We start from the raw sequence: 24,465 nt of genomic DNA on the forward strand, positions 1-24,465 counted from the left end.
TTTTTTTTTTAATTTCTCCAAAGTTTATTCTCTGTAATTTTCACTTTTTTTTTTTCTATGCATTTTTAAAAACAAAGGGCACGATTTTGCCCCAAAGTGGCCTGCGACGCTGTGCAGAGAATGAAGTTTGGAAGTGGGATCTAGCAGATTCTGCCGCATTTACTCCACCAATAGACTTTGGGTAGAAAGGTACAAACTGGAGATTTCGATGCATAGACAATGAAGAGATCATAACGTACGCTGTATGCTTAACCCTTTAGCTGCTTAATACTCTCCCTCCTCTCTGGCAGAGACTGGCGCGACTCTTGAACAGGTCAAACAGATTATACCAAGAAAGCATTGTGTTCTGGAGAATGAATGATCATTTAAAAAAAAAAAAAAATATTGTAAACAATCTATGAACATATTAAACGACTTTCCGCCTTTAGCCCCTCCCACGCGGAACAAGCAGGCCTGGTTGACCGGATCGAGCGCCTTCTACCTTCAATAAAATCTCTTGTGTTCTAGCACGTATCTCTTCCCTTCAGGCACCTTGCGGAAGAACAGGCTGTTGCCCCGATTTGTGTTCCCCTGAAATCAGAAGAAAAGCGAGGGTTAACTGATATTTTTAACCTCTATCAAGTCTTGGCAAGCGCTCACTTTGCTTACTTAACCCTTTCAGAGCCAGTGGTCTTTGATCACGCCATACAACTCACTCATTCTGTGTTAAAGGGGTTGTTCACCTTCCAAACACTTTTTTTCCCAGTTCTGTTGTTTTCAGATTGTTCCCCAGAAATAAAGACTTTTTTCAATTACTTTTTATTATTTATTTTTTTACCGTTTTTCCAAAATCTAAGTTAAGGGCAAGGCCAGATGTGGCGTTTTTAAAAAAAGAAACGCCGGGCGTAAATACGCCACTGAAACCACACGCGACGGTCAACATGCGTTTTTCATCACGTAGGTTTCTTTCCCCAACATGCACTTCTCATTGTTCTCCTTGAGAATTTGGACGCCATATTTAAAATACGCTGCGTTTACGCAAAGTGTGGTTTCAAACGTGAAGATCCCATAGAGTCTATTGTTTTGGTAGTTTCTTGACGTATTGGCGTTTCTGCTGAAAAACGCCAATACTGCCGTCCTGTAGTGGATTTCGGCTTGCAAGCGCCCTGTGTGAATTGACGTAGTGCGTTTTCCATTAGTTTCAGTGGTAGCGCAGTTTATGCATATTTACGCTTGACGGAGTTTTTTTAAAAACAGTGTGAAAACGCCACGTCTGGCCTTGCCCTTAAAGTTGAATGTTCGTGTCTCTGGTGTTTGAGTCTGACAGCTCAGTAATTCAGGGGCAGATTCTGAACTGTTACAATTTTGCAACATTGAGTTGATCCATTTCTCAGCAGCATCTCTGGAGTATTAGCAACTATTGTATCAATTCTAACAGCTGCCTGTAATGAATGAAACTCAGGGATTCTGCTCAGCAGGGACAAAGATAAGAAATGTATCCACTAAATGTATCAGTTTAGAACAGATTACAGTGTCGGCGACCCCCCTCCCCAGAGCTGCTTTAGAAGGTGAAAAAAATACACTATACACCAATATTAGAAAAACAGTGACACATAGAAAGAAATTGGAAATCTATCAATTGGAGATCTATCGGAAAACAACTAAAGGGGTGGGTCACCTTTAATATAACTTTCAGTATGTTATGTCAATTCTTCATTATTTATGTCTAATAATTTTAAAATGATTTGCCTTTGTCTGACTCTTTCCAGTTTTCAAATGGGGGTCACTGACCATATCTAAGAAACAAACGCAAAAGACTTTCCTCTGCTCAATAACTTTATTTTCTGCCAACACTGTGAGCATGTTATAGAATGGCTATTTCTAAGCAACTTTTCAATTAGCCTTCATTTTTTTCTATTTATAGTTTTTTTTTTCCCAACTATTTGTCTTTTGCTTCTGACACTTTGCAGCTTTCATATGGGGGTCACTGACCCCATCTAAAAACAAATGCTCTGTAAGGCTACAAATGTATTGTTATTGCTACTTTTTATTACTCATCTTTCTATTTAGGCCTCTCCTCTGCCTTTGTCTGACTCTTTCCAGCTTTCAAATGGGGGTCACTGACCCCATCTAAGAAACAAATGCACAAGACTTTCCCCTGCTCAATAACTTTATTTTCTGCCAACATACTGTGAGCATGTTATAGAATGGCTATTTCTAAGCAACTTTTCAATTAGCCTTCATTTTTTTCTTTTTATAGTTTTTTTTCAACTATTTGTCTTTTACTTCTGACACCTTGCAGCTTTCATATGGGGGTCACTGACCCCATATAAAAAACAAATGCTCTGTAAGGCTACAAATGTATTGCTATTGCTACTTTTTATTACTCATCTTTCTATTCAGGCCCCTCTCCTATTTATATTGGACCCTAGCAACCAGATGGCTGAAATTGCATACTGGAGAGCTGCTGAACTAAAAGCTAAACTAAAAAAACTACAAATAATAAAAAATGAAAACCAATTGCAAGTGGTCTCAGATTATCACTCTCTACATCATACTAATAGTTTAAGGTGAAGAACCCCTTTAAAGGCACACTGCCATTATACTAAGTTGACATTTGACATTTCCTTTTTAAACCTCCAGCAGCTGTTGTTAAACTACAAGTCTCAGTAGTTAATTTAAAGGTGAACAACCCCTCTAATAACAAGTGATGTGTCACCAGCCAAGCCCTGTATCAGATTCTCTCTAGAAATGAATGCTTGGAGCAAGTGTACCTCCTTGCTGAGTTGTGTCCAGCAATCTGTCCAAGAGGTATATGCAGCAGCATAAGGAGGCAGCCCCCCGGCCAACCTGTAACACAGAAAGAAATTAGTCAAGCACGGTCTGATCATGGCTCGCTAGCTCTTGTGTGTTCCAGACTCAAACAAAGATACTTACCCACAGTTATTCACAGCCATGATATTGGAAACCAGGACAAAAGGGTACGTCAGAATACTGGCCAGGAACTAAAGAATAAGATAGGAGATATGTGAGCGACAGTTGGAAATAGGAATGCACCGAATCCAGGATTCAGTTCGGTTCAGCAGGATTCGGCCGAATCCTTTTGCCCGGCCGAACCAAATCCGAATCTTAATTTGCATATGCAAATTAGGGGTGGGGAGGGAAACGCCTGACTTTTTGTCACAAATTAAGGAAGTAATACATGTTTTCCCCTTCCCACCCCTAATTCGCATATGCTAATTAGGATTCGGTATTCGTCTGAATCTTTCGCGAATGATTCCGGGGTTCGGCCGAATACAAAATAGTGGATTCAGTTTCCTGGGGATGATAAGACACCACACCCTAGGCCCAATTCAGTGATGGAAGTCAGCTTGCTGCCTGCTTCCAACCTCCTAAACACATCGTAGTCAGTTGGGACAGGGATTTTGAAGAACAATCTTCTATTTGCAGTAAAAAGTACTTGGCTGTGCCTTATCTCTGCACTATTCTTCTTTGGTCTATTCACGGCAGCAATTGGAGACATATATATACCCTTGGCTTGTCAGGATATTCCATCTATAGTTTTATAGGCAGGTAGAACTGTAACTACTACAATGCATAAAATTGACGGGTCACACACCATACATCTCTCATACAATGAAGAACTCACCCCAGTAAATGCCCGAGAATAACTTTTCATCTCTCCGCCTGCCTAAAGACAAATAAGAGAGTTTGTTAGTGGTTTGGCAGCATTACAGGGCCACAAAGGGTATACAAACACACAGGTTGAAAAAAAGGGTTTGATTTAGAAATAGAGATTCTCTTACCCCATTTTCCAGAGCGTACTTGTTTATGAGATAAGCTGCCATGTTGCAGATCCATAGGGAAAATATGTCCCCTAAAAGCCTTGGTATAAATCCCCTGGAGAATGAACACAACAAGAAAGATTAGATCAGCAACAAAGACTTAAAGGAACAGGTTAAGTGTAAAAATAAGAACTGGGTAAATAGATAGGCTGTGCAAAATAAAAAATGTTTCTAATATAGTTAGTTAGCCAAAAATGTAATGCAGGGATCCCCAACCAGTAGCTCGTGAGCAACATGTTGCTCTCCAACCCCTTGGATGTTGCTCCCAGTGGCCTCAAAGCAGGAGCTTATTTTTAATTCCAGGCTTGGAGGCAAGTTTTGGCTGCATTACAACCAGGTGTACTGCCAAACAGAGCCTCAATGTAGATTGACAATCCACATAGGGGCTACTAAATGGCCAATCACAGCCTGTATTTGGCACTCCAAGAACATTTTTCATGCTAGTGTTGCTCCCCATCTCCTTTAACTTCTGAATGTTGCTCACGGGTTCTAAAGGTTGGGGATCCCTGATGTAATGTATAAAGACTGGAGTGGCTGGATGTGTAACATAATAGCCAGAACACTACTTCCTGCTTTTCAGCTCTCTTGCTTTCCACTGATTGTTTACCAGGCTTTAACCAATCAGTGAACTAAAGAAGGAATAGCATTTTACACTTGGGGGGGCCAAAAGTTACGCACCCCCAGGTACTTACTTTTACTTACCTGACATCCCAGGCCGGTGCTCCCATTAAGAGAAAACTGCACTGGCCCAGGATTCTTCTAGCGAGCACCACGGATCGATCCTCTTCCTGCTTCTTCAGGTCTCCTCGCTGCGGCGCATGCACAGTAGAGTGAAAAGCCGAACTTTATAACGAAAAAGTAGACCATTTAACTCTAATGCACATGCGTCTGCCCCGGAAAATTTGAAAACCGAAGAAGTAGGAAGAGGATCTCTCCGTGGTGCTCGCTAGAAGAATCCCAGGCCGGTGCCTTTTTCTGATGATAGGAGAACTGACCCAGGGTGTCAAGTAAGTAAAAGTAATCACTTGGGGCACCCCCAAGTGTAAAATGCTATTCCTTCTCCTTTAACTGGAGGCCACGTGGGTCATGATTGTTTGCTTTTGAATCGGAGGATCAATTGCAAACTCACTGAACCCCCACAAGGGGGTCCCATGTTGACCCCCTTATAGTCACTGACTAACTCAGAGTTAGAGAGCTGAAAAGCAGGAAGTAGTGTTCTGGCTATTGTGTTACACATCCAGTCACTCCAGCCTTTATACATTACATTTTTGGTTAACTATCTATATTAGACACATTTTTTATTTTGCACAGCCTATTTACCCAGTTTTTATTTTCACACTGAACTGTTCCTTTAAAGAGAATAAAGCATCTAACAATAGTAAATACCTGTATCATATTCATTTACAATTATTTAAAGGAGAATTCAACCCTTTAGCAAAAAAACCTGCACCCCCACCCCACGTAGACCCCCCTCCCTCCTCCTCCCCAGCCTAGCTGCCCTCCCAGGGGAAATGCCCCAAACCTTTTACTTACCCCTCGGTGCAGATTCAGGCATCGGAGTTCACCGCAGCCGTCTTCCGGGTCTTTGGTGCGTTGAGATGGAGACTGGTGAAGCGGCGCATGTGCAGTTGGAGCAATTTAGCGGTTTGCAACAACTGCATGGAAGCGGAAAAAGAAGACACGAAGACGCGGAAGATGGCTGCTGTGAACTGCGATCCCTGAATCTGCACGAGGAGTAATTAAAAAGTGAGGGGTATTTCCCGGGGGGGGGTCCATTTGGGGTGGGGGTAGGGTTTTTTTTGGTAAAGAGTTAAATTCTCCTTTAAGCACGGAAATAAGAGAAATCATTGGAGGTAAAACCAACATATCACGAAGTTGGCCGAAGTGTCCTCCAGAGGCAACATCAGGTGACTTTGGAAGAATGAAGTGACGCATTTTTTTTTTTTTATCGCTGACGTTATTTCCAATGGAAACATCGCAATACAGATAACATTGGAATTAAGAATAAGTCATACATACGCAAAAAAGCCAAGAATGCCTTCCTCTCTGTATATCGTCGCAATGGATCCAAAGAGCCCACTGTGGGATAATGGAGTTTAGTTAGTACGTGTTTACAGTAAAAAATTAAATCATTGCCCCTTACAGTATGAGTTTTTATATGGACGACTGTCCTCCCGGGTGTGAAAGGCAGGAGGCACTCCTATCTCAATACAACGGTGCTTACTGACTGTCAGTGTAGAGCTCCACCTGCAGGCACTGGCAGCAGCACTTCCCAGCTCATGTGAACCCAAAGCAAGGGTTTCAACCCAAGGAATCAGGATAACACATACCGTGGATTATAAAGTCTATGGAGTTGCCTGTCAAGTAGCTGACTGTAAGCACTGTATACTTTATCTATGTCCCAGCCTTATCTTGCCACTGAGTGCTTTACCAGTCAGCAGAAAAAAAAAAGGAGGGCCTCATTGTTTTCTTAGATTTTTTTAACATTTCTGTGGTGGCTGCCGACTGAGTCCTAATGATATATAATGGTATGAAGTTCATGCTTAAAGGGATCCTGTCATCGGAAAACATGTTTTTTTCAAAACGCATCAGTTAATAGTGCTATTCCAGCAGAATTCTGCACTGAAATCCATTTCTCAAAAGGGCAAACAGATTTTTGTATATTCAATTTTGAAATCTGACATGGGGCTAGACATATTGTCAATTTCCCAGCTGCCCCCAGTCATGTGACTTGTGCCTGCAGTTTAGGAGAGAAATGCTTTCTGGCAGGCTGCTGTTTTTTCCTTCTCAATGTAACTGAATGTGTCTCAGTGAAACATGGGTTTTTACTATTGAGTGTTGTTCTTAGATCTGCCAGGCAGCTGTTATCTTGTGATAGGGATCTGCTATCTGGTTACCTTCCCATTGTTCTTTTGTTTGGCTGCTGGGGGGGGGGGGAGGGAGGGGGGTGATATCACTTGCAGTACAGCAGTAAAGAATGATTGAAGTTTATCAAAGCACAAGTCACATGACTGGGGGCAGCTGGGAAATTGACAATATGCCTAGCCCCATGTCAGATTTCAAAATTGAATATAAAAACATCTGTTTGCTCTTTTGAGAAATGGATTTCAGTGCAGAATTTTGCTGGTGCAGCACTATTAACTGATTCATTTTGAAATTTTTTTTTTTTCCCATGACAATAGTATCCCTTTAACTTATTTTCACATCTTTATTTAGTCAACCGGCACCTTTCAGTGTCACAAGGGACATATGTAAAGAGGAAAAAGGGTTAAAGCTAGAAACAAAAACACCTACCTATATTTGGTCTCTCTTCCTATAAACTGCACCATACAGCGTAGCGTGATCACTGCAAAGAGATACCACATACACTGATCTGTTATACGGCTATTATACAGTTTTTTCCACCCCTAACTTGGAGAAGCCATGATGCTTGCTTCTGCTATGTATCTGTACTCCTCTATAACAAAACAAGGGGCTATCTATAGTGCCACACCACTGCAAAGTCCCTCTCCATAACATCTATTCCAAATTTCCCTTCATGTGGACCTGGCATATAAAACTGCCATGTTCCCCTGACTGCCAGTTTGCCAATATGTATCTTGCAGGAGTGTGAGCAGTCAAAGTGGATTCCAGATGTAGATTCAACTGCGTATGGACCTGCAAGATACGTGTTGGCAAACTGCAGTTTAACGTCAAGTTCACACGAAGGGAAACTTTTTTAAATGGAATAGATGTTGTGAGGATGGATCTTGGGGAGGGGGGCTGGATGGAGGGGCGGCTTAGTTCTCTTTAGGACTAGCTCAAGCCAACCACACTGCTCCCCACCCCATGCCTGTAACAGAGGAGAGGCAGAAGGAAGGGCAGAGAGCAGCAGAAGGGAGTGAACACGGACTAGGGGTAGGCAGACCCTTTAAAGGAGAACTAAAGCCTAACTACAGATATAGGCTAGAAATGTTGTACATTATGTTTTGAGCTTCTGCACCAGCCCAAGGCAACCACAGTCCTTTAGCAGTTAAAGGTGCCCCAGTAGCTCCCCATCTTCTTTTCTGCTGATTCACTGCACATGCTCTGTGCTGCTGTCACTTACTGAGCTTAGGGACCCACTCACAATATACAGTACACATAGAATAGAAATGTCACAATATAAGGCTGATTAGTAAATAATACAGATAATTACTACATGGCGGCACAGAAACCAGTGCAATTAGCATCAGGATTTAATAATCAGCAAACCTGTAGCATCAGCTTATATTACAGACCAACCTCATTTTCTGCTGGATAATTAGTGACGAGCCCTAAGCTTAGCTTCTCAACAGCCAATCAGAGCCCACTGAGCATGTGAGTGTCACAGACACTTTCCAAGATGGTGACCCCCTGTGACAAGTTTGAAGTCCTGGATCATTGCTGCTATTGACAAGCTGAAACTTCAGGCTTGTGCAATAAGTTCAGTATATAAAATATGGCTTTTTTTTTTTTTAATATCCATTTTTAGGGTTTAATTCTCCTTTAACAGGTACCTGCCCAGCACCCCCCATAGTTATGCCCTAGGCAGGTGCCTCTTCTGCTTCCCCCTAGCAGTGGCTCTGGTTCTCCTTTAAACAAAGGACAAATGCTGAATCCACTTACGCTTGGAGACCTACCATGTAAGGGATGTGTAACAAGGGCAGCTGCAGAACGGGCAACCATCTCCTGAGTTGTCTGGAACAGAAAAACCTTTGGTCAGCGATAAAGCATATTTCTCATTTACATATTTCCAGGGAAGTAGGAAAAACAAATAGCCCAACACAGAATGTTACGCGAATGCAGATTTTGTTAATGGTCCCTATTTAGAAAATGGTTAAAGGAAGTTGTTCACCTTCAAACACTTTTTTTCATTTCATTTGGTTTCTCTAGAAATAAAGACTGTTTCCAATTACTTTCTATTTGTGACGGTTTTCCTAATATTGAAGTGTAACGTTTCATTTTTCAATGTTTCAGGAGGGGGGTCGCCAACCCTTTAACTGTTTTAAATTGATACATTTGTTATCTTTTTCCCTGCTGAGCAGAATCCCCGAGTTTCATTACAGGCAGCTGTTAGAATTGATACAATAGTTGCTAATATTCTACAGACACTGCTGAGAAATGTATCAACTAAATGCAGAAAATTATAGTAAATTGTAACAGTTCAGATGCTCCTGGATCACTGATCTGCCAGACTGAGACACGAACATTAACTTTAAACTTAAATTTTGAGAAACCGGTAAAAGATGGAAAGGAATTGAAAAAAAAAAAAAAGTGTTTGTTTATGGTGAACAATCTGAAAACAACTAAACTGAATGTTTTGAAGGTGAACAACCCCTTTAACGTATGACATTCCTTCCAATAAATGTTTGTTAAATAATGACTGTACAGGTTATTCTGCCTGGGGATATTTATTCATATCTGCCTTACTATTGTTCTGCAGAAAACTTTAGCCTGCAAGTGGCCAATCAGCATGGAATTAGCTTTCCCATTTAAATAGGCATGGTTATGGTAAGTAGAGCATCATGTATAATGTGTCTTTTAAAGGAGAAGGAAAGATACTTTACCAAGGCAGTTTTTTGCCAATAGATTACCACAACAGTGCATGCTAGAACATCATTTTTATTCTTTTGAATGTTTTTCCATACCAGAGTATACAGCTCTAGACACTTGTTTGTTTAGGATAGCAGCTGCCATATTAGTTTGCTGTGACATCACTTCCTGCCTGAGTCTCTCCCTGCTCGCTCTGAGCTCAGATTACAGCAAGGAGAGGAGGAGGGAGGGGGAGCAAACTGAGCATGCTCAAGCCCAAGCCCTGGAGGTTTAAGCTGAAAACAGGAAGTCTGATACAGAAGCCCATGAGTACACAATAGAAGGAAAGAAATGTGGTGTTTCTTTTGACAGAGGACTCAGAGCAGCATTACTTTGAGGGTTTACTGGTGTATTTATATAGACCTTTCTGATAAAGCTTACTTAGTTTTCAACTTTCCATCTCCTTTAAGGACATCAGCAACCAATCAACGGGAGGAACTTACTGGTGAGTTCTAACTTTATTGGTTGATATAAGAGGCAGCAGCCCCAATGCTGCCCCTCCTCCTGCTCCGCTCTTTTAACTTCCAGCTATTGCGCTCGATGCACTAGAAGAGCCGAATTTCCGTTTTAAAAAACGGAAATTCGTCTCTTAAAGTTACCAGAGGCGGCTTTTTGCCGCCCTTGTTAACTGGCCGCTCCGTGCCGCCTGAGGCAAGATTCTCACCTTGCCTCATGGCCGGAGCAGCCCTGAACCCGGGCAAACGTTGCATCTTTAAAAGTACAATCGTCCCGCAGTCCTTCAGCTGACCAATTTGCTAACAGTACAGATCCCTGGTTGATGTTAACATTATGAGGCAGACTCACCTCTTTGACAATGAGATCCAGTGAGGTTGAGCTATCTTTCTGTTCATTTTCCTAAACATAAACAAGACAAAGGGAAGATGAAAAAAAAAATACATGTCACGAGGGAAGCAGATTTAATGTCACGGTTTACTATTTTTTGCTCAGAGATGATGTGCCAGCTAAGAAGCACAGTAGCCTTGTGACAAATCACGTTTTAAGCCTACAAATTGTATCATGGGAGATAGGGTTGCCCAACTGATATATTGGTGGCAGAGGAGACTTACCCTTTGCTGTGCCACTGGTTTGTGTGGGCCCAATGTCACTCAGGGCCACCATCAGAATTTGCGGGGCCCTGTACAACATTTTATGGTACAAGTAAAGAAAAAACCCTTGTGGCCAGAGCCCCCAAATTTAACAGAGCTCCCCAAGATAAATTTAAAAAAATGAGTGCCCAAAGGTTTAAAAGAAAAAATTTGGTGTTTGGCGCAACTCAACTCAACTGCACAAATCGGCTGCTGCTTACGCCCAACTCGGCTGCTGCTTACGCCCAACTCGGCTCCTGCTTACGCCCAACTCGGCTCCTGCTTACGCCCAACTCGGCTCCTGCTTACGCCCAACTCGGCTCCTGCTTACGCCCAACTCGGCTCCTGCTTACGCCCAACTCGGCTCCTGCTTACGCCCAACTCGGCTCCTGCTTACGCCCAACTCGGCAGTTTAAGAGGAACCCCGGCTAATCCATGAAATGTGGCACAGCCAGGCCTCCTTCACGTATAGAAGCTGTCGGCCCCGGGAAAACGGTCCCCCCCCAGTGCCCCCCTGATGTCACTGACATATAATATATATAAAAAAAGTCTCTATGGTTTCCAGAAAATTAAAGGGCAACTTACTTCAGTAGCATCAGGATCCTGATAGCGCTGCAAAAACAAAAGAAACCACATAACACCATTAAGCACAAAGAGCAGTGAATGCATGATAATATACACAAAGATAGTACAGTTGCTAGAGAGTAACTTACCTGCAAGACATTACTGTGCACCACAGTCCCAATGGCTCCTGCACAGAGTCTGGGAACCAAGCCCTTGAAGAGGCCGCTCTTCCCATCGATACTAATGATGTGTTTGGCTGCAAAAGAGAAAGGCAGGACATGTTTCAAATGAGGCTTCTAAATCTTGATCATCCCCCCCCCAGTCATATTTAATTACCGTAAAGGGGTGGTTCAATCCTGTTTTTGAATTATTTGCCTTCTTCTGCTGACTCTTTCCAGCTTTCAAATGGGGTCACTGACCCCATCTAAAAACAAATGCTCTAAGGCAGGGGTCGCCAACCTTTTTTCACCCATGAGCAACATTCAGATGTAAAATGAGTTGGGGAGCAACACAAGCATGAAAAATGTTCCTGGCTGGTGCCAAATAAGGGTTGTGGTTGACTATTAGTAGCCCCTATATGGACTGGCAGCCTACAGGAGCCTCTGTTTGGTAGAACACCTGGTTTTTATACAACCAAAACTTGCCTCCAAGCCTGGAATTCAAAAATAAACACCTGCTTTGAGGCCACTGGGAGCAACATCCAAGGGGTTGGGGAGCAACATGTTGCTCACGAGCTACTGGTTGGGGATCACTGCTCTAAGGTTACAAATGTATTTTTATTGCTACTTTTTAGAGAATCTGGGTACAGGTATGGGATCAGTTATCCGAAAACCCGTTATCCAGAAAGATTTGAATTACGGAATTTTTTTTACCTTATGCAAATAATCCACATTTTTAGAAATGATTTCCTTTTTTCTCTGTAATAATAAAACAGTAACTTGTACTTGATCCTGGAAAACCCCGAGCATTCTGGATAACAGGTCCCATACCTGTACTACGCTATCATACTATGTTAGTGAGCCACTGAATGCTCTAGTGTGGGGCTGCCCCTCTCCTAATTCCTGGCAGCCCTTCCCGAAAGTCAATTACGCTGATGTTTTGGGTGACACTTTATTTCCACCCCTAGAATAAGGGCATAATGGCTGAAATAGTAATTTATTTTGTATATTTCTTGCCTTTTCATTGGGGGATCAAAAGTTGAACATGAAAGGGTTGGAGGGGGGGGGGAATCTAAATAACATCACTAATAATCACTGCTATAGGCTGAACCCACAAGTCACAATAGGGTTAGGGAGCATCTATCGGGCACATGGTACACTTGGAGGCACATTTATCAAGGGTCAACGTTTTTTAAAATTCCCATAAACTAGAAATTCAACCAAAATTTATTATAAAAATCCAATTTTTTAAACTCGGATGAGTAGAATCGACCCAAAAACTAGAATCAAATCAAATTTTGAATTTAAAAAGCTCAAATGTCAGGAAGGCTGGAAACAATTCAAAATTGATCCCTGGACCTCACCCATTGACTTAAACAGCAATTCGGCTGGTTTTAGGTGGTGAATATTCGAATATGAGTTCTTAAAGGGCCAGAGTATGATAAATCTCAAAAAAAAAAATATTTTTAAAAAACTCAAAATCAAATTTGAATAACTCCCTAGTCGAATTTGACAGTTTTGACCATAAAAAAAATTTCAATAAAATTTGACCATTGATAAATCTGCCCCTTGATCATCTCTTCCTATACATTTTGAACTACAGCTTTCAGCATCCTGCCAACAACTGGCACAGAGATGCAGTTCTACAAGTGCAACTGTATGTGAATAGTGGATTAACCAGACTTACCATAGGAGAAAAGACCTGGGAGTTGGTAGACCTGACGTCCAAAAAGGTTTCTTCCCAATGTTGGTGGTAGTGGCTCATGTCCCACCTAAAGCAAAAGGAAAAAAGGGGATGACTTGTTAATGAGCGTTCTACCTGTACTTCCTACACCTTGTTGAAGCCTCCCACCCCCAACTGCAAAAATCATCCGTGTCAGCACACGAAAAAATAAATAAATAAAAGGTGCAAAGTTTGCCCATGTATAGTCCAAATTCCCCTAGCAGCCATGCATTAATAAGAATAATAGACTGGAATATGAATAGGAAAACATGAATAAAAACATAATATTTGTTTTTTTAGATGCGGTCCGATTTAAAAGCTGCAAAAATTATTTCAAATTCAAAAATAAAGACCAATTGAAAAGTTGCTTAGCATTAGCCATTCTATAACGTACTAACAGTTAAACTAAACAGTAAATTGCCCCTTTAAAAGTCTGTAATATTGACTTTTTGAATCTCCACCACATCACCCTCTATTGACTCCCCAATGGGTGCAGCCCCCCCTTCCCCGGGGCATGGTTGTAAACACTGAGAATCACGCAGTGCCTCAAGCCCAATATATTGACTGCTGCCTTGTGATAAGGATGCATCCTGCAGCGAGTGACCCAAAAACAAATAATAGAACTAAAATGAAGCATTGGAAAAGGGAGAGGGAAGGGGTAAAAGCCTTTAGGATCACAAGGACAAACAGGAGAAACAAGAGAAGCACTGGTGCAGAAGGACAGCACTGACATCCAGAGGTTGCAGAATTCAGCCCTCAAGGGTTCCAATACTGAGGTACAGCTCATAAATGTATGTATGTTACACACAGGGCTAGATAGATAGATAGATAGATAGATAGATAGATAGATAGATAGATAGATAAACAGATAGATAGCTGATAGATATAAATAGATAGATATAGATAGATATGAGAGAGAGAGAGAGAGAGAGAGAGAGAGAGAGAGAGAGAGAGAGAGACAATGATAGATAGATAGATAGATAGATAGGATATGGATAGATGATAGATGATGATGATGAAGATAGATAGATAGATGGATCGATAAACAGATAGATAATCGGTAGATAGATAGCTGATAGATATAAATAGATAGATATAGATAGATATGAGAGAGAGAGAGAGACAATGATAGATAGATAGATAGATAGATAGATAGATAGATAGATAGATAGATATGGATAGATGATGATGAAGATAGATGGATAGATGGATCGATAAACAGATAGATAATCAGTAGATAGATAGATAGCTGATAGATATAAATAGATAGATATAGATAGATATGAGAGAGAGAGAGAGAGAGAGAGAGAGAGAGAGACAATGATTGATAGATAGATAGATAGATAGATAGATAGATAGATAGATAGATAGATAGATAGATAGATAGATAGATATGGATAGATGATGATGATGAAGATAGATAGATAGATAGATGGATCGATAAACAGATAGATAATCGGTAGATAGATAGATAGCTTATAGATATAAATAGATAGATAATAGGTAGATAGATATAGATAGATGATAGAGAGAGAGAGAGATAGACAATGATTGATAGATAGATAGATAGACAATGATAGAGATAGATAGATTGATAGACAATGATTGATAGATAGATGGACAACGATAGAGATAGATAGATAGACAATGATAGATAGATGATAGATATAGATTGATAAATAGTAGGTAGCTAGATAAATAGATGGATGATAGATAGAGATAGACAGATAATATGTAGATAAATAAATGATAGATAAATAGATATAGAAGGATAGATAGAAGAAAGAAAGAAAGATAGGCCTATACAGGTATGGGATCTGTTTTCCGAATAAGGGATATTTTCGTATTTTGGATCTCCATCCCATCAGTCTACTAGAAAATCATGTAAATATCAAATAAACCCAATAGGCTGGTTTTGCTTCTAATGAGGATTAATTATATCTTAGTTGGGATCAAGTACAAGGTACTGTTTTATTATTACAGAGAAAAAGGAAATTATTTTTAAAAATTCAGATGATTTGGATAAAATTGAATCTACCGGAGACGGCCTTTCCGTAATTCGGAGCTTTCGGGTATGGGAACTGTTATCTAGAATGTATGGATCTCCATACCTTAAGTCTATTAGAAAATCATGTAAACATGAAATAAACCCAATAGGCTGGTTTTGCTTCCAATAAGGATTAATTATATCTTAGTTGGGATCAAGTACCAGATTCTGTTTTATTATTACGGAGGAAAAGGAAATTATTTTAAAATAATAAATATTGGATAAAATGTAGTCTATGGGAGACGGCCTTTCTGTAATTCGGAGCTTTCTGGATAACAGGTTTTTGGATAACAAATCTCATAGCTGTATTTGATTGAAATGGAGTATATGGGACACGGCCATCCTGTCATTAGGAGCTTTCTGAATAATGGGTTTCCAGATAACAGATATAAAAATAACTCTAAAAAATAAATAAATTACTCTCGCCCATGGTTAAACCCAACGGCGGAGAAAAGGGGGGTAGAAAATACAGTCTTCTGTAGACTGGAAAGTCTTCTGACAGGCTGCTGAATATGCAACTTTTTAAAAGGTTTGTTTCACCCTTAACGTTTAGTATGTTACAGAATTGCTAAGAAACTTTTCAATTGGTCTTCGTTATTTTATTTTTTTGATAGTTTTTAAATTATTGGACATTCAAATGAGGGCCACTGACCCCCATCTAAAAACAAATGCTCTGTGAGGCTACAAATGTATTGTTATTGTTACTTTTTATTACTCATCTTTCTATTCAAGCCTCTCCTATTCATATTCCAGTTTATTACTAAAATCAATGCACGGTTGCTAGGGGAATTTGGACCCTAGCAACCAGACTGCTGAAACTGGAGAGTCGCTGAAGAAAAAGCTAAATAACTCAAAAACCACAAATAATAAAAAATGAAAACCAATTGCAAATTGTCTCAGAATATCCCTCTCTACATCATACTAAAAGTAGATTTAAAGGTGAACAACCGCTTTAATTGTGGCCATCAAGGCAATATGCAGTGAAAGTTCTATCTGTCTCTGCAGAAGGATCGATCGGATCAGCACCAGTACTGGAGTAGAAATGAAGATCAGTACGGGGATATGTCTGCTGAGTGCACTGTTTCTCCTATACCTACACACACACCACTGCATACGTCACAAACGAGATATTTCGGACATGTCGGAAGCCCTCTGGTGCTACAGAGAGAAAGTGCGTACCCCACTGTTGGGCATTAACATGTACGGCTGTTTTTGTGGGATCGGAGGGTCAGGGCACCCCCAGGATGAAGTCGATCGATGCTGCTTTCTCCATGATTGCTGCTATCAATACGCCAACTTGACTTTCAACTGTGATTCCTCCTTCCAGCCCTACAAGTTCTCATGCAAACGTTCCCAAATAAAGTGCAAAGCAAGCGGAGTGTGCGCCCAGATGTCTTGTGAATGTGACAAAAAGTTCGCTGAATGTCTGACAACTGCAAAACCTAAGGACAAACATTTCTTCTTTAATGGGGAAAACATATGCACAAAGCCCACCGAAATCTGCCCCGCCATCTATCCAAGCATGGCCGCCATTACTCGCCGGGCAGGCAAAGTCACCGGAGGCGAAGAGTTAAAAGTTTCCCTTGACTAAGATATGGGAATGGCAACTATGAGCACAAAGCTCTGCCCCCTTAATTAACAGGTATGGGACCCGTTATCCAGAATACTGGGTACCTGGGGTTTTCCAGATAACGGATCTTTCCAGATTTTGGCTCTCCATACCTTAAATCTACTAGAAAAGCATTTAAAAATTAACAGAGTTATTTAGTAAACTGCAAATTTATCTGGTAGTACTTTCTGGGACAAAACCTCAAATTTTTCTTGAAAAAAAAAAAAAAGAAATACACCCCAATGCTGCAAAAAGCCTGAATACGAGGTCCTGCAATAAATCAATGGGAGAGGCACCTATCTCAATCTTAAATCATCGTGGTTTGCACTGGGTTTAGCCCGAAAATCAGAAAAATTCAGGTGTTTTGGGCAAAACCCACCCAAAAAAATAGAGCGATTTGTGTTTTTTCGCTCAATTTTATTAGGTTTTTTTTCCCGACCCGATTAATTCGAGTTTTTAAATTAATAAATAAGGTCAAATTGGGCATGGGAGTTTGGTTGTGGTTTTTTAGAATAAAATATGAGATAAATTCTGAGTAAATAACCCGCTAAATAAACCCAAAAGACTGGTTTTGCCTCTAATATGAATTATATCTGAGTTGGGATCAAGTACAAGCGACTGTTTTATTATTACAGAGAAAAAGGAAATCACTTTTAACATTTTGGATTATTTCGATAAAATGGAGTCTATGGGAGACTTCCTTTACATAATTCAAGATTTCTGGATTACGGGTTGCCAGATAACAAATCCCATAACTGTACTGGACAGGAAGTCCGCTCCAATGAAAATAGAAAACTATATGACCGACTTCCTGTTTTAGAAGGAAAGCTTAGTATACTAAAGGGGGTGTGGCTTCATGCTAGATAAGGAAGTTGCAAATTTCAGCTACAGGTTTCAGCTGCTATCTTAAAAAAAGACTTAAGTCTTGATTTTGGGAGAGAAGCATATCATTTTGGGGCCTGTTTAGAGTCTATGTAGGGATTTTAAAATAAAAGTCTTATTGATCCTTTAAGCTGCTCATTCACTAGTGAAATAACTAGGAATGCTCTGAATCCAGGATTTGGTTTGGGATTCGGCCAAATCCTTGTGCATGGCGGAACCAAATCTCAACCATTTAAATCACGTGATATTTTGTCACAACGCAAGAAAGAAACATTTTTTTTAGCTGCTCGCACAACTTTCTTTTTCCCTCCCCCTCACCGATTTACATATGCAAATTTGGGTTCTGATACAGTTTGGTATTCGACCGAATCTTTCACAAAGGATTCAGGGGTTCCGCGAATTCAGCTGAAAACCAGAATCCTTTGTGAAAGATTCAGCCGAATACCAAACCGAAGCCTAATTTACATATGGAAATTAGGGGTGGGAAGGGGAAACCATTTTTTACTTCCTTGTTTTGTGACATCACGCGTGTTCCCTCCCCGCCCCTAATTTGAATATGCAAATTAGGATTCAGTTCGGCCTGGCAGAAGGATTCGTCCGAATCCAAATCCTGCTGAAAAAGGCCGAATCCTGTACCGAATCCTGGATTTGGTGCATCCCTAATCCCTAGAATTAACAGAGGGATAAACTCTGGGAAATACAACCCAGAGGCCAAAATCTTTATTGTTTAAACGAATCCAAGCAACAGTGACATTGTCGGACACCATCAGGCTTTACTGTACAAGCTTTTCTACATTAACACTGTTAAAGGGACTGTTCACCTTTGCAATTGGTTTTCATTTTTTATTATTGGTGATTTTTGAGCTATTTAGCTTTTTATTCAACAGCTCTTCAGTTTGCAGTTTCAGCAATCTGGTTGCTAGGGTCCAAATTATCCTAGCAACCATGCACTGATTTGAATAAGACTGGAATATGAATAAGAGTGGACCTGAATAGAAAGATAGATAATAAAAAGTAGCAATAACAATACATTTGTACAGTGTATTTGTTTTTAGATGCGGTCAGTGACCCCCAGTTGAAAGCAAACGGAAAAAATAATAATGAAGACCAACTGAAAAGTTGCTTAGAATTGGCCATGCTATAACATGCTAAAAGTTAACTACCCCTTTAAGAAATTCTGTCACCATTTATGGTTGAAATTGTAGCCATAACAGATCATTCGAATGCAATGGCACAGGGGGTGGGGATACCACCGGGTTTGCGGTATCACAGAAGCCAAGATGAAAGTAGTGTTGCCGCAGTCCCAGTATTTTAAAGGGCTGTCCGGGTCAAAACTGCCTGCCCGGTTTTCCCAAAAGAAAACTGGGCAGGATTCCCTGAGATTGACACGACCATCAGCCAATTGCTAATCGCCACGTCATAGCCCCACCCCTGAATGTCACATCCTGCCTCCACTACATCACAGCCCAGCCTCCCGCTACATCATGGCCCCGCCTCTAGTTAGTCGGAGGAAAGTCGCCAACCTTGGATGGTAGAGCAGACCTGGCTGCCAATGCTGTTGAGTTTCCAAGATAACTCTTACTTATGGTAACATCAAGAAGCTCAATAGTCAATAACAACTGAATATGGTTTGTAAAATAAAAGCTTATTTTTTCTGCTGATGCCTGTTAAAGCGAATCTTTATTCCTTCAACATATATAAAGCACTTTCACCTCTCTAATCAACCCACACAAAGCAACTGCATTAGAAGGTTGTCTCCTCCAGGTCATCTATGCGGTTTCAGGAGTCAGAACCAGTAGTGCAGAGGATGTAAACAGCCAGACAGATGGTGCTTGCAGATAAGGCTTACTGAACTTTGCCCGGAGTAAAGGCAAATGACTTTGGACTTTCACTTTGTCACGTTGCTAGTGGGTGCATGTACTGGTGTAATCATTAGCCCAGTATTTCAGTACAGTAGGTCACTGGTACAGCCCTGACCTCTCATAAAACGACACATTTTCGGACTAGATTTTATTCCTATATCTTGCCACCCCGACAATCCCTGCCTTCATTTGGCAAGTAGCAGAATCCAGAGGTCCTCTAGTAGGGTTGCCACCCGGCAGGTATTTTACTGGCCTAACCGGTAAAACACCTGCCAAGGCCGGGATTACAAATTTACCGGCAATGTAGCTGCCGGTAAATTTGTGATACCCTTAAAAAGACCCCCTTGGCCAGCCCCCAATCCCTTGTAAAACTTACCTTGTCCTTCGGTTCTTGTCCTGGCCGCGCCCCTTTGTGGCATAACCCGCCCCTTTGTGGCATAGCCCGCCCCCTTTGTGGCATAGCCCGCCCCCTTTGATGTCACACCACGCCCCCTTTTGTACCCGCCCCCACCAGCCGGAATTTTTTTTGGGAAAAGGTGGCAACCCTATCTTCTAGTCAAGACTCCAGTTCCAACAATGCATTGCATGTTGTGTGATTAACAGTGAAGACGCATTCAAAGCATACAGGGAACTGGAGTCTTGGTTGAAAGAGAGAGAGAAGTCTTTAGTGAGCAACATCACAGTCACTTCATTTTCAGCCGACTGCAGCCAGTCGGCAAAACTAAACAGCAACGGTCACTGCCAGAAGAAGCAAGGTAAGAGGATGACAGCCAATAACAGCCCTGCAGTCAGACAAGCAAAGACAGTCGTCAGTTCCCCATCAGGCCGTTTAGCAGCTGATTGGTTCCTATCCTACAGGGCAGTTTGCCAACGTATTATGTAGAAAAGACAGAACAGCAACGTACTGGAAATAGAACTTCCTTTTTCAAGCTTGTCCTTACATTTTACACTCCATGTGAAAGCAGTTACATATACTGTCAGGATGAGAAATAACGATATACAGCAGTTGTCTGTCCCATACATATATACGGGTATGGGACCTGTTATCCAGAATGCTCGTGACCTGGTGTTTTCCCCGGATAATGGATCTTTCCATAATTTGGATCTTCATTAACCTTAAATCTACTAGAAAATCATGTAAACATTAAATAAACCCAATAGGCTGGTTTTGCTTCCAATAAGGATTAATTATATCTTAAGACAGGCCGAGTCGGCAGCTTATAAACCCGTGTGTGGCGCCATCCAACGGGCTTCCCCGATCGATATCTGGCCCACAATCGGGCAGGTTAAAAAACCTCATAGGATCGCGGCCGCATCTGTGCATTTATGCGGTCCCGCAATCCGACCACCCGTATCGGGTGCATTATGATCTGATCGTTGGGCCCTAGCGCCCATGATAGGATCAGCCCGATATCACCCACCTCAGTGTGGGCATATCATGGAGAGATCCCCTAGTTTGGCGACATCGTCAAACAAGCAGATCTCGTCGTCTATGGCCACCTTTAGTTGGGATCAAGTACAAGCTACTGTTTTATTATTACAGAGAAAAAGGAAATAATGTTTTAAAAAAATGGATTATTTGGAGAAAATTGCTTACTGTATAACGGATGATTACATGATTTTATATTAGACTTAACGCATGAAGAGAGAGAGGATTCGGTTCAGTATTCTGCCCTTTTCAGCAGGATTCGGATGAATCCTTCTACCCAGCTGAACCAAATCCTAATTTGCATATGCAAATTAGGGGTGGGGAGGGAAATCGCATGATTTTTTGTCACAAAACAAGGAAGTAAAAATGTTTTCCCCTTCCCACCCCTAATTTGCATATTCAAATTAGGATTTAGATTTGATTCGGTATTCGCCCGAATCTTTCACAAAATAATGGATTCGGTGCATCCCTAATATATATATATATATATATATATATATATATATATATATATATATATATATATATATATATATATATATATATATATATATATATATATATATATATATATATATATATATATACATACACACAAACAAATCACTGGCCAAGAGTGCTTGAAATAACACATACAGTGCTTAGCAAATAAAATCAATTTCGCAGTGAAGTACTGCTATTGCAGAGACATTTATTTATAGGCAATCTAAGGAATGCTTCACATCACACAGTGCAACTGCCATCCATACATGGCATCTAAGCAATAGCACCTTGGCCCAGTGCTCTCAATAGACTCTGCACTACAATACCAGCACCTATTACTTATATAGCATAAGCCCCCCCCCCCCAAAATGTGTGGGCTCTTATGTCTCTCTCTACAACAGTGTCAAAAACAAAGAGCTGCATTAAAAACATTAAAAGCATGATGATCCGATGGAAACACTATTTAGAATTGATTTTGTAAGCAGCTCCTCTGTGCCATTAAATTTCTGACTTAGAGAAGGAACATCAAGCTCTTCCAGGAAGGTGTGTAAATGTAAAAAGCCACAATTGCACCAATACACAATCCTCTTTTATGACAACAGGTTTTTTTCTCTCTTTTTATTGAGACAAGGGCTCATGTTACTGAAACCATTATGCAACTAAGGGCAAGAACAACAGCACACAGGTCAATTTAGCACCAGGCATTTTTAGTGGCTTGGGAGGAGGAATCACTTCCTTTGGCCTATTATGGCAATCAGATTAAAGCAATGGTGCAAGCACTTGTTAGACAATTGTCACTTGAAATTGCTGCCTGAAAAGCTCCAGCACAAACAACACTGGCACAATCTTGTGACCATTGCAGACTGACTTTGCTTTCGAGAAACCATTTGCTGCACCTCTCATATACAATCCTATGTAGGATTAACAATAGAACGCCACATTCTTATGAAAACAAAATATTCCTTTCCTCTTCTAAGGGTGGATAGGCACACACACACACACACACACACACCTATGTACTATATCATACACAAAATTTGTATATGGAGATATGTGGAGATCTCTAACTTCACCCCTAGGAGATATGGCCTAGATCAGAGATGCCCAACTGGTGGTCATCTGAGAGAGGGCCCCACTCCAGAATTCTCACCTATATCATTGTTCAAGACCGATCCAATTGCCAGATGTGAAACAGTGGATAACTGTCCCATGGCATAGGAAATCATGGGCAGCGCCAGCCTAGATAGTCCATTTACTTTGATTTCATTTTAAACTGTATCTAGGGTTGCCAACTTTTCTGGAAAAAAATACTGGCATTCCTATATATTTATCTTTTTTCCCTATTATTAACATTGGGATCATCCATTATTTTTACCAGCCAGGCCGGTAAAATACCGGCCAGGTGACAACCCTAACTGTATCTCTGTTATTTTCATATTGTATGGATAGAGAAGGTTTTTACTATTTTTTTCACAATTTCCCATTTTTGTAGTCTCTATTGGAACAGCCCCACCTCTGCATCAGTATAACTCCCAGCAGTCAATTGGGACATATAAAAAAGTAATAAGGAAGGGGCTGCCCTGAAACTTTACAATGTTTCCGCCTCGCTCTCTGTAAGCCTTGTGCTTCTCTTGTTGCCCCAGTGTGCTGCAACTCCCTGCACCTGCGCAACTAGGGTTGCCACCTGGCCGGTATTTTAACCTGGCAGGTAAAAATGATGGTTGATCCCAATGTTATTGATAGGGAAAAAAAGATAAATATATAGGAAGGCCGGTATTTTTTTCCAGAAAAGGTGGCAACCCTATTCGCAACTGCTGTCAATGGAATGGTGGGCATCATGATTCAGCAAAAACTGGATTGCTGGACATGCCCAGATTATAGTATAAAATAATATACAACTATAGTCTGCCCAACTCTCCCCACCTGAAAATTATTGGAAGGGTATGGACAAAGAGGGGTTGTTCTAAAGAAATCCACCATGTGTTACTGCTCTCTTTCCTTAATTAGGCCATACCAATCCGACCAATATAATACGTAAAAGGAGAATAGGATGGAGCACACGATTCAGCAGACTCTTGCTGCAAAATATTTATTAATCCCCGACATGTTTCAGATCGACATGGATCCTTCTGGTTATTTGTATTTTACACTCGAAAAAGGATCCATGTCGATCCAAAACATGTCGTGATTAATAAATATTTTGCAGCAAGAGCCTGCTGAATCGTGTGCTCCATCCTATTCTCCTTTTACGTTGAGAGGGTATGGACCCATGATAGGAAGTTTTTAGGTACATGTACTTTTTTTTTTTTAAATGATTTTTTGACAATTAATGGGGTGGTTCACCTTTAAGTTAACTTTTAGTATGTTATAGAATGGCTAATTATAAGCAACTTTTCAATTAGCCTTCATTATTTATCATTTGTTTTTAATTATTTGCCTTCTTCTTCGGATTCTTTCAGGCTTTCAAATGGGGGGTCACTGACCCCATCTAAATACAAATGTATTGTTATTGCTTTTTATTGCTCATCTTTCTATTCAGGCCTCTCCTATTCATATTCTAGTCTCTTATTCAAATCAGTGGATGTTACTAAGGTAATTTGGACCGCAGCAACCACATTGCTGAAATTACAAACTGGAGAGATGCTGAATAAAAAGCTAAATAACTCAAAAAACACAAATAATAAAAACCAATAGCAAATTGTCTCAGAATCTCACTATCTACATCGTACTAACAGTTGAATCAAAGGTGAACAACCCCTCTAAGACATTCCCAATACTAATGAGGTGTTTATTCGCACTTCCCAGCTGAAATAGCAGCACTTTTATGTGAAGGCTCAGAACCCACCTCATCTTAGTGACCAATAATAATATAATAATATACCCACTTCCTGGGCACTGCCTTCCACACGAACACAGGCTGTTTGTGACACCACGCAGGACAAATACAGATGATAAACTGACAATTTAGACAAATAAAGGATCTATATTGCACGTCCCCTGCCCTGACAGATATATGACCCTAACCGGCTCCCGTAGTATAGCTACAAGCTCCGCTGACACGGGCAGTGGGCCTATTGACCCTTTGATAGCACAGGCCGAGCTGAAAGGGGCACTGACCTGCACCAGCACCTTTACATACATCATCGGGTGCGACAAAACTGTCAGGCCGGCGCCCAACATTAGCTGACTGCTTGTATCCGCCATGGT

At 40.8% G+C, this 24,465-nt stretch overlaps 1 protein-coding gene across 1 annotated transcript; it reads right to left on the reverse strand.

Annotated features, from left to right (window-relative positions):
• On the reverse strand, positions 1-24,462 carry mtch2.L (mitochondrial carrier 2 L homeolog). The gene is given in 13 exon segments (NM_001086339.1): positions 1-570; positions 2,754-2,829; positions 2,917-2,984; positions 3,629-3,670; positions 3,786-3,879; positions 5,844-5,903; positions 7,119-7,170; positions 8,465-8,522; positions 10,221-10,271; positions 11,087-11,113; positions 11,215-11,321; positions 12,911-12,995; positions 24,376-24,462. Coding segments are annotated over 13 exon segments (894 nt in total). The 3' UTR covers positions 1-483.
• Between the last annotated feature and the right edge of the window lie 3 nt (positions 24,463-24,465).

Source organism: Xenopus laevis, chromosome 4L (genome assembly GCF_017654675.1).
Source record: "Xenopus laevis strain J_2021 chromosome 4L, Xenopus_laevis_v10.1, whole genome shotgun sequence".
In the NCBI taxonomy this organism is placed as follows: domain Eukaryota; kingdom Metazoa; phylum Chordata; class Amphibia; order Anura; family Pipidae; genus Xenopus; species Xenopus laevis.